The sequence below is a fragment of the Nomascus leucogenys genome, chromosome 2 (genome assembly GCF_006542625.1).
Source record: "Nomascus leucogenys isolate Asia chromosome 2, Asia_NLE_v1, whole genome shotgun sequence".
NCBI lineage: Eukaryota > Metazoa > Chordata > Mammalia > Primates > Hylobatidae > Nomascus > Nomascus leucogenys.
Window position 1 is genome coordinate 110,353,681 of NC_044382.1, and position 15,434 is coordinate 110,369,114.

Below are 15,434 nucleotides of genomic sequence, written 5' to 3' on the forward strand. Positions count from 1 at the left end.
TGTCAAAGATACCTGGTAGCTGGGCGTGGTGGAGCATACCTGTTGTCCTAGCTATTGGTGAGGCAGAGGCAGGTGGTTTGCTTGAGCCCAGGAGTTCTAGTCTGCAGTGAACGATGGGGGTGCCACTGCACTCCAGATTGGTGTCAAAGTGAGACCATGTCTCAATAAATAAATAAAGACATATGGTAATTATGAATACATTATTTACTTATATCAAAGGAAAGCCAATAACAGATTTATTTAATCTTACCAGGCCCCAAACAGGATGTATATAGGACAAGGAAAAGAGAGGGAAGAAGGAAAAAATTAGAACGTATCCGATATTGTGATTTACGTTCCCTTTCCTTGGGTAAGCTTTGCTGACAACAGTCAGAGACCAGTCAAAATATTGTGTCATTGTGCAGCCAGATGGATCAGTTGTTTCCATATTACTAGCAGAGTATGTCCTAGGATGTCTTTTTTTTATGTCTGAGTAGAGTGTCTTTAGCACCTGTACCTTAGTTATGCCAAATCTGCCCCGTTTTCCTTATCAGAATTTCTCATATTACTATCACCATATGTTGCCTGTACTCTGCCAAACTACTTCTGGATCTATTCATGAAATATCCAGTAGTGTTATATTCATACTATTACTGAAGTAGCTCACGAATGCAGAGAAAGAAGGAATTTACCAAGCGGTGTTCTCTAATTTGTTGTTGTGGTTATTTCTGAAAGGAAGAGCCCTGGCAAAATTTAAAAACAAAGAAATTTCTCTTTACTCTTTCCCAATTTTCTGACACCCTTTCTTCTCCAATTAACCTCATCCATCTTAAAGAACACATGCTTCCATATTTTCAGAAGAAGCCCAAGTAATGTCTTAACCTCAAAATTACCCCATTATTTTTCATGTCTCTTTCACTTTCAAAACTAAATGTTTATTCTCTGAGACTAAAGTTAGAAATAAGAAATCATCATTAAATCACTGACAACAAAAAGTGAGTCATGTCTGCCTCCCGCACTGCATCTTCTTCAATGCGATAGTTTATATTCAGCAGTTTGCCATCCTAACTTTAGAATCACCTGGGAAACTTTTAACAAGTTAATTTAATTTGTCCTGGATGGAGCTTGAACATTGTTAATTTTAAAAATTCCACGAGTGATTTCAATTGTAGTCATTGTTGCCAATCCTTAACCCAAACCCTAGTTAATAAATTTCACGAGGTAAGGAATAAGTTTCTTCATAGGTTTGGAAGGGAGAACTGTACTAAAATTATGTTTATTTTCTCTGTATAAGTAAAGCAAGAATACAAAGATAGTAACTGGAAGAGGTGGGGCTGATAGGATTCAATCTATAAAGGGCCTTATTTTTATCCCATTGCTATCTTCAAGTATATTTTGTAGGATCTACCTTCCCCACTCCCTTGACAACAGTCTAAGATTTCATAACTATATGGTAATTTTAGGCATTAGAAAAGTCTCATTTCTCTTATACCCCCAAATTAGAACTCACTCATGAAAAAGGTACCAATAAGGGAAGAGAGGGTAGTTCTTCATTGGTCTGTTTTGTTTTCTGTGCTCTTTGCATCAGGAAAGGGATGAAAGAAATACAGGAAGAGGGACAAAATCCTTACATGACCAAGGCCTACACCATCTTCTCTTGGCAGACACTGGCTGACTTCCACACCCTCCGTTATGGCATGGCTTCAAAGACTGCTTCATTTATGAGGTGCAATATTAGGTCCATGTTTACCTCTGAACTGATCAATTCCCAGAAAGACCGACGCTCTTACAGAACTATCCTCCTTTGTTCCTTACTTTAGTAGGAAGGACCTCACAGCAAGGAGCACCTGAGGCAGAGTTCCATCAAGTATAGTAATGCCTCATGGCATCTTATTGCATGGGAAATTCTCATCCTCAGATGTTAGGAATGCAGCTATTCCTGTAAGACTCCCTATCTTTGCACTGGGGGCCCTAGTCTTAAGACAGTAACCCATTTCAAAGTTCCTTTACACTTCAACATATTGGGGTTCATACTCCATTCTGATTGGACTGCAATTCAACAAGCATCCAACTAGAAATATTTTATCAGCCTCCTCTCTTACGCCTTCATCACTAGGGATTTCTCATTCAACTTGGTGGAACCCATCAACGCTGTTTTTTTGTTGTTGTTGTGGTTGTTTTTGTTTTTTTTCTTAAAATAGCTTATTTTTTAAAAAAATCATTGTTTCTAATATTACATTCTAAAATGTTCAAATCAGTGTTATTAAGGAAAAAATACGGTATCACAAAATGCACCATTTTTAAGTACACACTTCAATGATTTTTAAAAAAGACACAAACATTGCCATCACTGCTGTGCCATTCTCCAATGAAGCATTAGCCATATCGCCAGAGAGCTCTAGTTTTGTTTTTTGTTAGTTTGCTTGTTTTTTAATAAAGAATGGTTGTTGTTTGGAAAGCAACATCTGTCTGCTTACATGTGCTCACTACTGCTGGATTACCAGTATCTCTGCCTCTTCGACAAACAGAGTCTATTCCATCTTTTCATGTGCTTATTTGCCATATGTGTATCTTTTTTGAAGAAATGTCAATTCGGATGCTTTGCCCGTGTATTCATTGGCCCATTTATCTTTTTATTGTTGAGTTGTAACAGTTCTTTATATGTTCTGGATGCAAATGAGTCCCTTATCAGATATATAATTTGAAAATATTTTCTTCTACTTTTGGGTTACGTTTTTAATTTTTATGGTATTGTTTACAGCATAAAGTGTTTAATGTTAAGTCAAATGTTTCCATTTTTTAATGTTGTCATTGTGCTTTTGGTGTCATATCTAAGAAACCATTGTCTAACCCAAGATCACCAAGATTTACCTTTTTTTTCCTTCTAAATGTTTTAGAAGAAATACTTACAAACTTTAGCTCTTACATTTAAATTTATGGTTTATTTTGAATTTAGTTTTATATAGATGTGAGGTAGGGGTCTAACTTCATTTTTTTGCATATGGATAAATTATCATTTAAATCAGTTAAGATAAATATGAGAAAAAATATATATATATAGTCTTTCATATTCACCCATGTACTTACCTTTTCTAGTGCTCTTTATTTGTTCATGTGAATTAGTTACAATCTAGCGTCATTTCTTTTCAGCCTTTTCAGCACGTCATTTCATTTCTTTCAGAACTTACTTGAGTGTTTCTTGTAAGGCAGGTTTGACAGGAGGAAATTCTTTCAGTCTTAGTTTATCTAGGAATGTCATTTCACCATCACTTTTGAAGTATATAGTTGCTAAATATATATTTTATAATTGTTTTTTTCTTTCAATACTTTGATTCTGTCATTCCCCCCTACTTTCTAGCCTCAATTATTTTGGAAAAACGTCAGCCATTAGTTGCATTGTTTTCCTTCTGTGCATGTTGACTGGGTTTCCATTTGCTGTTTTCAAAATATTCTCTTTCAATAGTTTGAATAAGATGCGTGTAGCTATGAATTTGTGTTCACCTTTCTTTGGACTTTGATGATGTTCTTGGCTATGTAATTTAAATTTTTCAGCAAATTGGGAAGTTTTTAGCCATTACTTCTTAAAATATTTTTTGTCCCTTTACTTCCTTCTATGATTCCTATTACCTTATATATTGGTATGTGTGATGGTTTCCCATAGTTGCTGAGGCTCTTATTTTTACTTATTCTTTTTATTTTCTAGTCCTCAGAATAATTGGGAGATCTTCAAGGTTGCTGATTATTTCATCTGACATTTCTAATCTGATGTTGTTTCCCCAGTGAATTTCTCCTTCATTACAGTTATTATACTTTTCAATTCCAAAATTCCCCTTTCTTTTCTATAATTAGTCCTTATTAATATTCTCTTTGAGGTATTTTTATCATAATTTCAAAAACTCTTTAAACATGGTTTCTTCAGTTATTTGGGCATATTTGTAATAGTTCTGTTGAAGTCATTGCATTATAAAGCTAATATCTGCTCACCTTCAAGACAGGTTTCACTGACTATTTTCTCTGAGTATGGGTGATGATTTCCTGCTTTAGACCCTTCACAATTTTTTATTGAAATCCAGACACTGAAGAAAATATACTGTAGCAAACTTTGAATTCATTTTCCCCATTGGGTGAGTCCAGAGATCCCTGTTAAATTTCTTGCTAGTCTGCTAGCACTGCATGTTTCAACCAGCATCTCAACCTCACACTAGCTGCAACACTGGCCACTGAGATTGCCAGTGACTGAGAAAATGCCCATGGGCCTTGAGTTTCACTGCATTCCACTCCAAATCAAGTCAGGCTTCTCCACCTGCAAAACTGCTAGTTTTCAGTCTGACACCCTTATAGTACCACCACGATGATGAAGGTGGTGAAGGAACAAGAGCATCCCCAGGCTAAAATACATCAGAGACTCCTATCTTTTTTCCTTTTTTTCCCCTCAAGACAGGGTCTCACTCTGTCATCCAGGCTAGAGTGCAGTGGTGATCACAGCTCACTGCAGCCTGGACTACCCAGGCTCACATGATCCTTCTTCCTCAGCCTCCCAAGTAGCTGGGACCACAGACGTGGGCAATATCCCTGGCTAATTTTTCATATTATTTGTAGAGACAAGGTCTCCCTATGTTGCCCTGGCTGGTCTCAGACTCTTGGGCTCAAGTGATCCTCCCATCTCGGCCACCCAAGCTGGTGGGATTACAGACATGAGCCACCATGCAAGGTCCGCTTTTCTTAAACAAGATTTAGTAGGTTTTTTTGGTGAATAAATATTTCCCGGTCTGTCATATGCCTGTGTTTGATTTCCAGGAATCTGAAGTGATTGTTTTTGACAATTTTGTATAGTTTTGTTGTATTGCTGCATTTTAGGAAAGGAATTGATGAACCCCTCATTCCATCATTCCAGTGGATCAGGTTTTTTACAGTGTATGTGCAGAAATACTGAAACTAATTTGCGTGTTTATAAGATGTATTAGACAGAATTCTAAAGATGCTTCTTCCCCAACATGCCACACCCTGGGCTACTCAAAGAAGCTCTTAACTGGACACTGTGGTCAAGAGACTTTGTAAATGTAATTAAGATGATGGATCTTGAAGTAGAGTTTATCCTGAATTGTCCAGATTGGCCCAATCTAATTACTTGAGCTCTTAAAAGCAGATAATTTTATCCAGCTAGGGTCATAAAGAAGCAGCAAAAGAGAGAGCAGGGAAGATGAGACAGAGGGGAAGTCAGACAGATTCAAATCTTGAGAAGGATTTCACATGTCATTGCTGGTTTTGAAGATGGAGGAAGTGGGGGAGGTACATAAACCAGGAAATGTGGATGTTCTCTAGGGCCCAAGAACAACCACCAGCCATTGCTGCAAAAAAAAACAGGGACCTTAGTCCTACATTGCTATGTGTATTAGTCTGTTTTCACGCTGCTATGAAGCACTACCTGAGACTGAGTAATTTATGAAGAAAAGAGCTTTAATTGACACACAGTTCAACAGGCTTAACAGAAACTATGACTGGGAAGTCCCAGAAAACTTGCAATCATGGCAGAAGGTGAAGGGGAAGCAAATACGTTTTACCATGGTGGAGCAGAAGGGTGGAAGGAAGTGCTAAACACGTTTAAACTACCAGATCTCGTGAGAACTCACTTAGACAGCACTAGGGGGATGATGCTAAACCATTAGAAACTGCCTCCATGAGCCAATCACCTCCCACCAAGCCCCTCCTTCAACATGTGGGCATTACAATTTGACATGAGATTTCAGTGGGGACACAGCCAAACCATATCATCATGCAACTGAATTTGCCCAACAACCTGAATAAGCTTGGGAGTTAATTCATTCCCAGAGCCTCCAGAAATGAATACAGCCTTGGACAACAACTTGATTTCAACTTGTGAATCCTGGAGCAGAGAATTACCTGAACCACACTATTCCTGGACTTCTAACCTACAAAACTGTGAGAGGTAAATAGATATTATTTTATGACATAAAATTTGTAGTAATCTGTCATGTCAGCAATAGAAACTAATACTCTATCTAGTATTGGACAAATGATGTGTTGTGGATAACAAAAGCCAGTTTTCTCACTCTTTAAGAAAGTATTTACAAATGAGGAAAAGGAAGATTAACATGAACTCTATGATGTTGGATTGCAATTGGATGAATCCATATTCATACACACATAAACTAACATAGAAATAGACGTTATGTATGTTAACATGCACATCTTGGTTTTCAATTATTCGCTCCTTAAATAATGGAAAGTATAAGAGGAGCCTGGAGTATCTTGTGGTGCTAAAAAGTAAGGACGTCCTCAAATAATGATGTAAATATGTCCAAAAAACACAGAAGCCAATATAATGGGGCTCCAATGTCTACATATAAAACAATTTGACAAAAAAAAAAAAACTAGTGGATAATAACCTAGTCAATTAATTTATATTTATTCAAATAATAGAGTAACTTTAAATAAACAGAGAGAAAGGGACAGTTCTTTCTTAGATTACAATACCAATTAATACATGTTAAAGAAGTGATGAATACAGAAAATCACTATTAGCAAAAACCATATTAAGCATGCAAGAATCAAAAATGGATGCTAAAATTAGTGGACTAAAGTTTTTTGAGAAACAGAATATTTGCATGGTCTCAAAGTATCCCTTCAAGAGCTAGTTATTAATAACACAGGAGAAAATAAAATTAGAGTGGTCATTGCTGGCAGATACATACCTTAACCAAGTGGTCAAAGTTCTGTCATATTTAGACAACATGTACTCGCTAATATGAGCGCTGAGAAGAGTATATCATTTTTGCAAAAAAAAAGTATAATGTTAATATAATCATGAGAAAACATCAGACTCATCCAAATTGATAGATATTCTACAAAATAATTGGCCAATCCTTTTCAAAATTGTCAAAGTAGTATATGTTAGCTAGCCCCCAATATCATCCCAATGATAATCACAATATTCATGCCTCTTGGTACTCACCTTTGTCTTTTCTTCCCACACTATACCAGGCATGGTAGGCAGAATTGTAAAGACCTCTTCTCCTCCCTGGCTTATTCAACCAAATATGAATCAAGGTGTTGTAGTTTACTGCAAAGTTCTTTTAAATCCTTTTAAGGACTTAAGGTCATCTGTATGACCAGTAGACTGTGGTAGAAAAGATGATATGTCACTTCTAAAATTAAATCATATAAGACACTGTGATTTCAGTTTTGGTTGCTTTCACTCTCCTTTGTGTCATTCACCCTGGGGGCAGTCAGCTGCCATGTCACAAGACCTATGAAGAGGCTCACATGTTGAGGAATGAAGTTCTTTTTCAAACAAACATGTGAGCACACTTTCTTACAAGCAGATTATTCAATCCCAGAGAACCCTTCAGATGATTACAGCCCCAGCCAGTATCTTTATTGAGACCTCTTGAGAAACTTCAAACCAGAGCCACCCAGCACAGCTGCTCCTGAAATCCTAACACACAGAAATGGTAGGATAATAAATGTTTCCTGATTTAAGCCACTGAAGTTCAGAGTTATTTGACACATAGAAATAGAGAGGAAATATATCATGAAGAAAAAAGACTGGGGAACCATTCCAGATTGGAAAAGATTAAGAAGCAGTAATAAATAAATTTAACGTGGGATCCTTGACTGGGTTCAGATCAGATAAAGACCACTGAAGCAGGAAATTACCCTGATCCCTTTGCAGGCAGGAACTGGAGTGTGGGCACGGAGCTAGCTGGTTGCTTTGGTGCCGGTAGGGGTAAACTCCACTCACTAGAACCTGTTGTGCTCAACCCCTTGCGACAGAGAGCACCTAAGTGAGTGGATGCAGGAGCCAGGGTGAGTGCACCCTGGAAACTCCAGGCTTTCAGGGTGGGCACCAACAGGAAACTCCGTGCAGGCCCCATGGAAGCATCTAATTGGGAGTACCCGTGACCCCCGAAGCCCCAGGGGCATGCTTTACAGCGTTCTTTTAGCTTTGCTGTCTGCTGATGGCTTAAGTGTGCAACAGCTCAGTAGGCCCTCTGCCTTTTGGCATGAGGCAGTTGCTCTCCACCAGTGAGGGCAGAGGGTCAGAGTGATAGCCTCGCATTCGCACCCGTGGCACCTGAGCTGTTGTTCAACATCCAGGAAAAATCAGGTTGCATGAAAAAATTGAAGGGTGGTGAATGTGAAGGACTTTATTGCCTATGAAAGTGGCTCTCAGCCGCAAGGGGAGCTGGAAAAGGAATGGAGCAGGAAGGTGATCTTTTCCCGAAGTCCAGTGGCCTGGACTTCTTCTCTCCAACCCCAAACCATGGTTTCCAATGTCCAGCTGCTTTTCATCTTCTCCTCGCCTGCTCTGCTGGCAGAGCCTGGAATGGCACAGGAAGGGGGGCGGAGTGGGCAATGGGTGGTTTTGGAAAAGGCAACACTTGAGCAGGAAAACAGGAATGCATGTTCTCACTTTGGGCTGTGGTTCCAGGCTTGAGGGTGGGGCCTTTATCAGGACTCACTCTCTTCTGCCCAGAATTTCCCAGCCTCCTGTCCTTGTCACCACTAGGGTTATGATTTGCAAAATTATAATAAAATCTGTAGATTAGTTAATAGTATCATGCCAATGCTAGTTTCTTTGTAATTGTTTTTAGTTTTAGGTAACTGTTCTATGGATTTTAAAAATATTAACACTAGAGAAAGCTTATAGAGGAATTTTATATGTACTATTTTACAAAGTCTAAAAGCACTACAAAATAAAAATTTAAATGGAAAGTCAGATGCACTAAATTTGAAAAGAAAAAAGATCCAATTCTTGTTAATTTTTATAAGCTAAATTAATTTTAGCTGAAGCACTAAAATGTTATAATCCAATTTACCCATTGAGTTTTTCAAAGTGGATTATCTTTCATCTATTTTTGATTACTCATATGTGCTGTAAAAGTTAGTGTTTATTGGACTTTACTGAAAAAAAACCTGAAGGAGCCTAGGGGGAAAAGAACATTATATTTCAAATTAACATCTAATATTATTTCCTTAAAATATTTTACTATTATAATAAACTGAGATAAATTAAATACATCCCACACTTTTTTATCAGATATTTTACAAATAAACCATCTGTAAAATGTATCCTTATATAATTCTTACATATTAATCTGTCATATATAGAAACTCGTGTAAGAGAATTTCCCTAATATATATTTCATAATAAATGTGGTTTGTATTGAATTAAAAACATCTGTTGAGATATGAGAAATCACTGGATTAAATTATTAATACACTCACAAAGTTCAAAAGTATACTAATTTCCCTTTCCCATCCATAAAATATGCTTATGTTCACAGAGATAAGGCAAGTTTCAAACCTGTGTCATTTAATGAGCTCAAACACAATTTTGTATAAACATTCTGATTTAATAAATGATATGAATGTATTATTTTGCATACTTTACAATGAAGAAAATTTTGAAAGAAAATGGATCTAAAACTTTGTTTCCCTCCAATTTACATAGTAAAGTCAACTGCATACAGTTCTTTCCATGTATAAGTTTTACATCTGTATTTTCTACAATTAAATAAATCTAAATGTTAAATTTTAACACATATATCCAATTATGTACAAAATTACAATGTCAATTTATAAGTCAAGCTTACTGAAAAATCATAAATTACAAAAAACACATTATGAATAATTTTGTTCTAGAAGACTCATACCAGCTCATATGATCTAGGTGAACCCAAAAGTAAAAAATAATGATTATAAATTACAGTAGTGTCTGTAAATCCCTGTTATAATGGAGGTATTCTTTTAAAATACGTGCCTTATATATAAAAGTTCCTGACTCCTTTTAAGGACCAAAATGATTTTCAGTTTAACCATTTTCATTAAAACGCTTATTTAAAAAGTATCACCTTATAAAACTGAGTATATAAAATACAATGCAGCCCTTGATAACTAAGAATCTTTATAAACGCCAATTATTTAGTGACCTGTTTATCAAACTATTTCTATGGATGGGGTGATTTTTTTTCTTCCTCTAAATTAAGTGGCCCTAGATTAATATATTTGTATAGTTACTCTGTTTTCTTCCTTACTTCATTTCACATCTCTATCAGTGAGTTCCTCAGGATTTGCCTTTATTTTACAACTATGAAAGTCTTCAATCCAATTTCCTGCTTCCACATATAGGACACAGAAAGCCTAAACTTTCCTTTTTTCTGGGCTCCAATAAGCAGCATTTACAACGTGTCTGGCTTGGTGGGAGGAAGATTGTCAATTGAGGTATCGTGTGTTCACCTGCCTATCTTGCCCTATTTCTTTGGTTGCTATAAATTTCCTGCTTCTCAAATATCTGGATTTTTGGCTACCTATTTGGCTTCCGTCTTTGGTGTTTATATCAGTCTGGTTTTAGCAGGTCTCTCTGATTCCTGACTCACAGCTCCTCTCCTTCTCTAATATTCAAGTTTGCTGCTTGCCTAACTCCTCATTCCTTCTCCTTGAATTTCACTTTACAATTGCACTAGATTCTATCATCGTCAGCCATAGATTACCACAAAACATAATTTCTTAAATTCTGCAAATTTCTAATGTTTCTAATCTTGGTTTCCTACAAGATCTAACACTAAGCTTGTTTTTATACACTTGTTTTTATATACACTGATTACAGTGTATATAAAACAATGCTTGTGGAAAACTACCCTAGGAGAAAGCTTATGGGGAAACCTGATAATGAATTTTATTAAATTAATAACTCATAAAAATTTCAAATGTAATACTATCTGGATTTGAACTTCAATACTTTTCTTAAGTAAAATTCTTAACCATGGTAGAAGTTACGTTTGTTGATGTTCACTCATCTATACCTTCCATATTCTCAGCAAAGGTGGCATAAATCTGACCTGAATAAATAGGGTTATAACATTATCAGGCTTGTAAAATACTTTATCAAATCAAAGCATCAGTTAAAGCAGGGGTCCCCAACCCTGGACTGTGTGTGGCCTGTTAGGAATCGGGCCACACAGTAGGTGAGCTGAGAGGCAGGTGAGCGAGCATTACTGCCTGAGCTCCGCCTCTTGTCAGATCAGTAGTAGCACTGGATTCTCATAGGAGTGCAAACCCCATTGGGAACTGCACATGCAAGGGATCTAGGTTGCATTCTCCTTACGAGAATCTAATGCCTGATGGTCTGAGGTGGAGCAGTTTCATCTCGAAACCATACCCTCTTCCCCTATGGAAAAATTGTCTTCCACAAAAATGGTCCCTGATACAAAAAAGGTTGGGGACTGCTGAATTAAAGGGTAGCGTTTAATGTTTTAATTAAACAATAATAATAGATGACTACACTATGAAAGACACTGTTTTAGGTGCTATGAGTAATGTGTTAAGTGATTGGCTTTTCAAATAAGAAAAATTAAAGGCATATAAGTATTGATCGATAGTTTCATGTTTAGTCGGCATTTTTCTTTACTGACTGGTACTTTCCTCTGAAATACATGTAATTGAATAATACTATCACAGAATCATAAATGTGTTAAAAATTATAATATCAACAAATTGCCTCCTGGAATTCTTGAGTTAAAGTGAAAATATATGTATACAATGCTGATGTTTCTGTATTCACTATATACCAGGACACAAGGATGATAACTAACATATTCTAATAGTTCAGTAATTTGCTTGGAGAAAAGCCAGACTAGTATACGTAAATTTCAAAACAAATTACATGATAAACCTGGTTTTAAATTCATAGGCTTTCAATAATAATTCCTGGAAATCATCACACAACTTTGATTAGTTTAAATTTTTACGCCATAAATGTTCTAAGCTCAAAATATTGGCAATGAAAATTAAAATTAAACAAGTTGTAATGGGGATAGAAACATCATTGTTTTTTAAATGTAAATTTTTCTAATTGTAGGCCTTTTTTCTTGTTATTACTTGAGGATTTCATACCTAGAGAATGGGAATGGGAAATAAGTGTGTGTGTGTTCGTGTGTGTGTGTGTGCTGTGTTTTGAGGCTTTAGGTGGGCTTTGAAGGCACAGGTCTGTTTCTTGCATAAAACAAAAACTACATATGTAAAAAAATACATTTGATTATAAAAACATCAATTTTGTAAATATGATTGTCCATATTGGATAGATAATGCTGCCATGGCAATGTGTGTTCTTAAAAATCGAGGTAAATTTTCCAGGTGTAAAACAGTCTTCTCTTTTCCCATTTCACCCTTCTTTTACTATTTTGTTGAGATCCTGTTCTGCTAAAACATTAGTCACAACTGCATTCTCTTTATGAAATGACACATCTGTGGCTGATGGAGGTGGTTTATACAAAAAGATTGCAAATCCATTGAAGAACATGGTGATAACTTTACAAGTAACACCTAAGTGAAAAAAAATTATGTGTTTTTGTTTTTAATTATGATAAAAATTGTCACTGAGAAAAACCTTCATGAATAGAACATTTTTAAAGAGAATAATTACATAACCCTTATAGTTCTATGTTTAAAATTTTTGAAACATTAAGGGGAAAGAAAAAACATTTGTATACAATTCAAGGCACCAGTACTTATTTTCTTTCTAAGTAGTAATAGAGTACAATAATTAACTTATTCTTGGTTATGCTTGTGCATTCTTGTAAAATAAGTGTTGTATATAACTAAATAGGAATTGGGCCACCATCTAGATTTGTTAACACAAGCCCATAATCCCAGTACTTTGGGAAGCTGACAGAGGTGGATGTCTTGAGCCCAAGAGTTCGAGACCAGGCTAGGCACCATAGGAAACCCTGTGTCTACCAAAAAAAAGTACAAAATATATCCAGGTATGATGGTATGAGCCTGTAGTCCCAGCTACTTGGGAGGCTGATGTGAGAGGATCACTTGACCCCTAGAGGTGGAGGTTGCAGTGAGCTGAGATCACACCACTGCACTCCAGCCTGGGTGACAGGCAGAAACTCTGTCTCAAAAACCAATAAATAAATTTGTTAACACAATATCATATCTACAAAAAATTGCAAGCAACCAAAAGTCAGTAATGAGGGAAAGTAGTTTGTAACATTCTTGAACCTGAATAAATTGAAGAACATTCCCATCCAGGACAGAAAATAATTCTAAAAATTAAAAAGGTTTTGGAGTTCTTAAGAAAAAGCCTCTGTGGGAGGATATCATACTCAATACTTAACCAAATCTACTCTACTTATCAGCTAAAAATGTGAAACATTAAGACTCACTTCACAAACTTTGATTTATTTTCAAGTAAATCTGATTTTAAGTTCAGTTATATGAAGAGAAACTAGTTCCAACCACAGTATAACCATTTAATAATTGCCAGCCTAATAAATTCAACGTGGTCTCACAGTATAGTTCTTGCAGTAGCTGGTTTCTTTTTGTTGATTATTAATATTTTGTTTAAAAACATGTATTTGAAAAACAGGAATGCTCATTCATCTAGGCATTACTAGATTATAGAATGATTAGTTACATAGGTACAACTACAACCTTTTTATTTGTTTCATTCTGAAAATTTTAAGGTTTTTATATATTTTGTGAGGGAATTCCCACATTCATCATTGACTAGGAAAATGAACGATTTGTTATCTATCTACATCTTTGACCAAAAAGTACAAAGAAAATGAATTAAATAAGTTTTAAACATAAAAACATTGTATGTAGGCATGATTGTGGTAAAAACATATAATTTAAAAAATTGAATAAAAAATGGTTTTTAACAACAGGTAAAGTAATGGGATGATTAATTTTGCCTATACTTGTCAATACTTACTCCCCAAGTGCTATATGAATGTATACATTATTTCTTCAGCAAATATTCTATTACTCTATCAACTCAGAAAGTATACTCTGGATTTACATGCATGTAAGAGTAATAATAAGCCTATGTTGATACCTGTGTCAAAATAATCACAATGAAAATCGCACATTATATTAGCTACATATGTATACATACATTCAGGATTTCTCTAAGATATTTTAGTTTCTTAGGTTATTTTTCAAATTTTAAATTTTTAAATTTCAACTTTTATTTTACTAGTATAAAGTAGATACATTGTTCTACTTAATCTTAATCTTGCCTTAAATTTCATTCATTGCTTAACCAAGACATTACAAACTGCAAAAGGCAAAAAGAATTAAACATCACAGCTAACCTTCTAAATTATAAAAATATTCCTTACAATGTGCCTTAGAGACAAAGGATACTTCCCTGCCTGAGCTGTATGTGTTTGCAACACCTAGATACCTAGATGACAATCATTCCAGGGAGTTTCTCAGAATTCTCTTTTAGCTTTCAAGTATATTTTTCAAAAATGTTTGAGATAAGTTATTTAAAAAAAGGTATATACTGTATGACGTAATGAAAGCTAGAATTTTATCTTCTTGTATTTAATACTGAGCCTTGCAGACTCCATCTGTTCAAAGCCTTTCATAACATGCTGTGATAAGTGTTCTCTGCTTCAGGAAGACTACTGGATGGTTCAACAATGTGGACTGAACATTTCAAAATACCTGTGACCCTAAGTAACCAACAATGAGATTTTTTTTTTTACATCCTTAGTTTACTCTAAAATTATCAAGAAGTCACCACTTACTTATGGCTACTACCATATGGGCCATCTTGATGTTATCATAAATCCAGCAAGCTCCTTTAATTCCACAATCATTTATATCCCAAAGAATACATGTGCTGTCTATTGTGAAACCAAATATAATTGGTCCAGGTATTGTTCCTAAAAGAATTATGGGTGAAATATACAAGGGTAAAGATTACAGTTTAGAATTACAGATCTTTTTATACATGATCATACATATATTTTATGGAAATAAAAATAGGTATTCATCTGTCCACATGCAAATTAATTCATGTACAAGTCAAAGGAATATAAAGCACAGATACAATATTCTAAAATAATTTTATGTAATTACTATGTATTTCTAATCAATTCAAAAAGTATTTCAATAGAAATATCCAATATATATTGGGCTAAAAGTTAATATTTTAATTCACCGCTTTTCTAATATAATGAATAAATATGCCTTTGAAATTAGCTATTATACTTTTTAAAAATCAAGATAAATTATTCATGATGCACAAATAAATCTGCTGAACTACAGTATATGTTGTATCTATGTGGGTGTGCATGTGTATATAAACTAACATGGGCCTCTGTATGTATTAGTATATGTATATACAAATATATAGTCTTATAATACCATATCTAGGAATATCACTATCTTATATACCCGTCACCATTTCCAAGAGGCCATGAGGTATTCAACTTCCATATAGTTACGGAACTTCCAATTATTTGAGGTTGTAATTTTTAGACAAAGATTTCAGCTACATCCAGTCTGTTCTTTCATGACCTGTAGCATGATACAGTCAGAGTACTAGACTCAGAGTTAGGAATCATTTTCCTAGTTTCATTTCTATCACTAGTTGTTTAACTATGGGCAAAACCCTGCACTTCTCCGGGACT

The 15,434-nt window shown here is 35.3% G+C and overlaps 1 protein-coding gene across 1 annotated transcript in view; it reads right to left on the bottom strand.

Moving 5' to 3' along the window:
* Nucleotides 1–9,335: 9,335 nt before the first annotated feature.
* Nucleotides 9,336–15,434, bottom strand: part of SLCO4C1 (solute carrier organic anion transporter family member 4C1) — a 64,854-nt gene continuing 58,755 nt past the window's right edge. The window contains exons 12-13 of the mRNA XM_003259799.4: nucleotides 14,547–14,684; nucleotides 9,336–12,324 (exon numbers count right to left, since the gene is read on the bottom strand). Of these exons, the coding sequence (XP_003259847.1) occupies nucleotides 12,164–12,324; nucleotides 14,547–14,684 (299 nt within the window). The 3' untranslated portion in view covers nucleotides 9,336–12,163. The remainder of the gene's footprint in view (nucleotides 12,325–14,546; nucleotides 14,685–15,434) is intronic.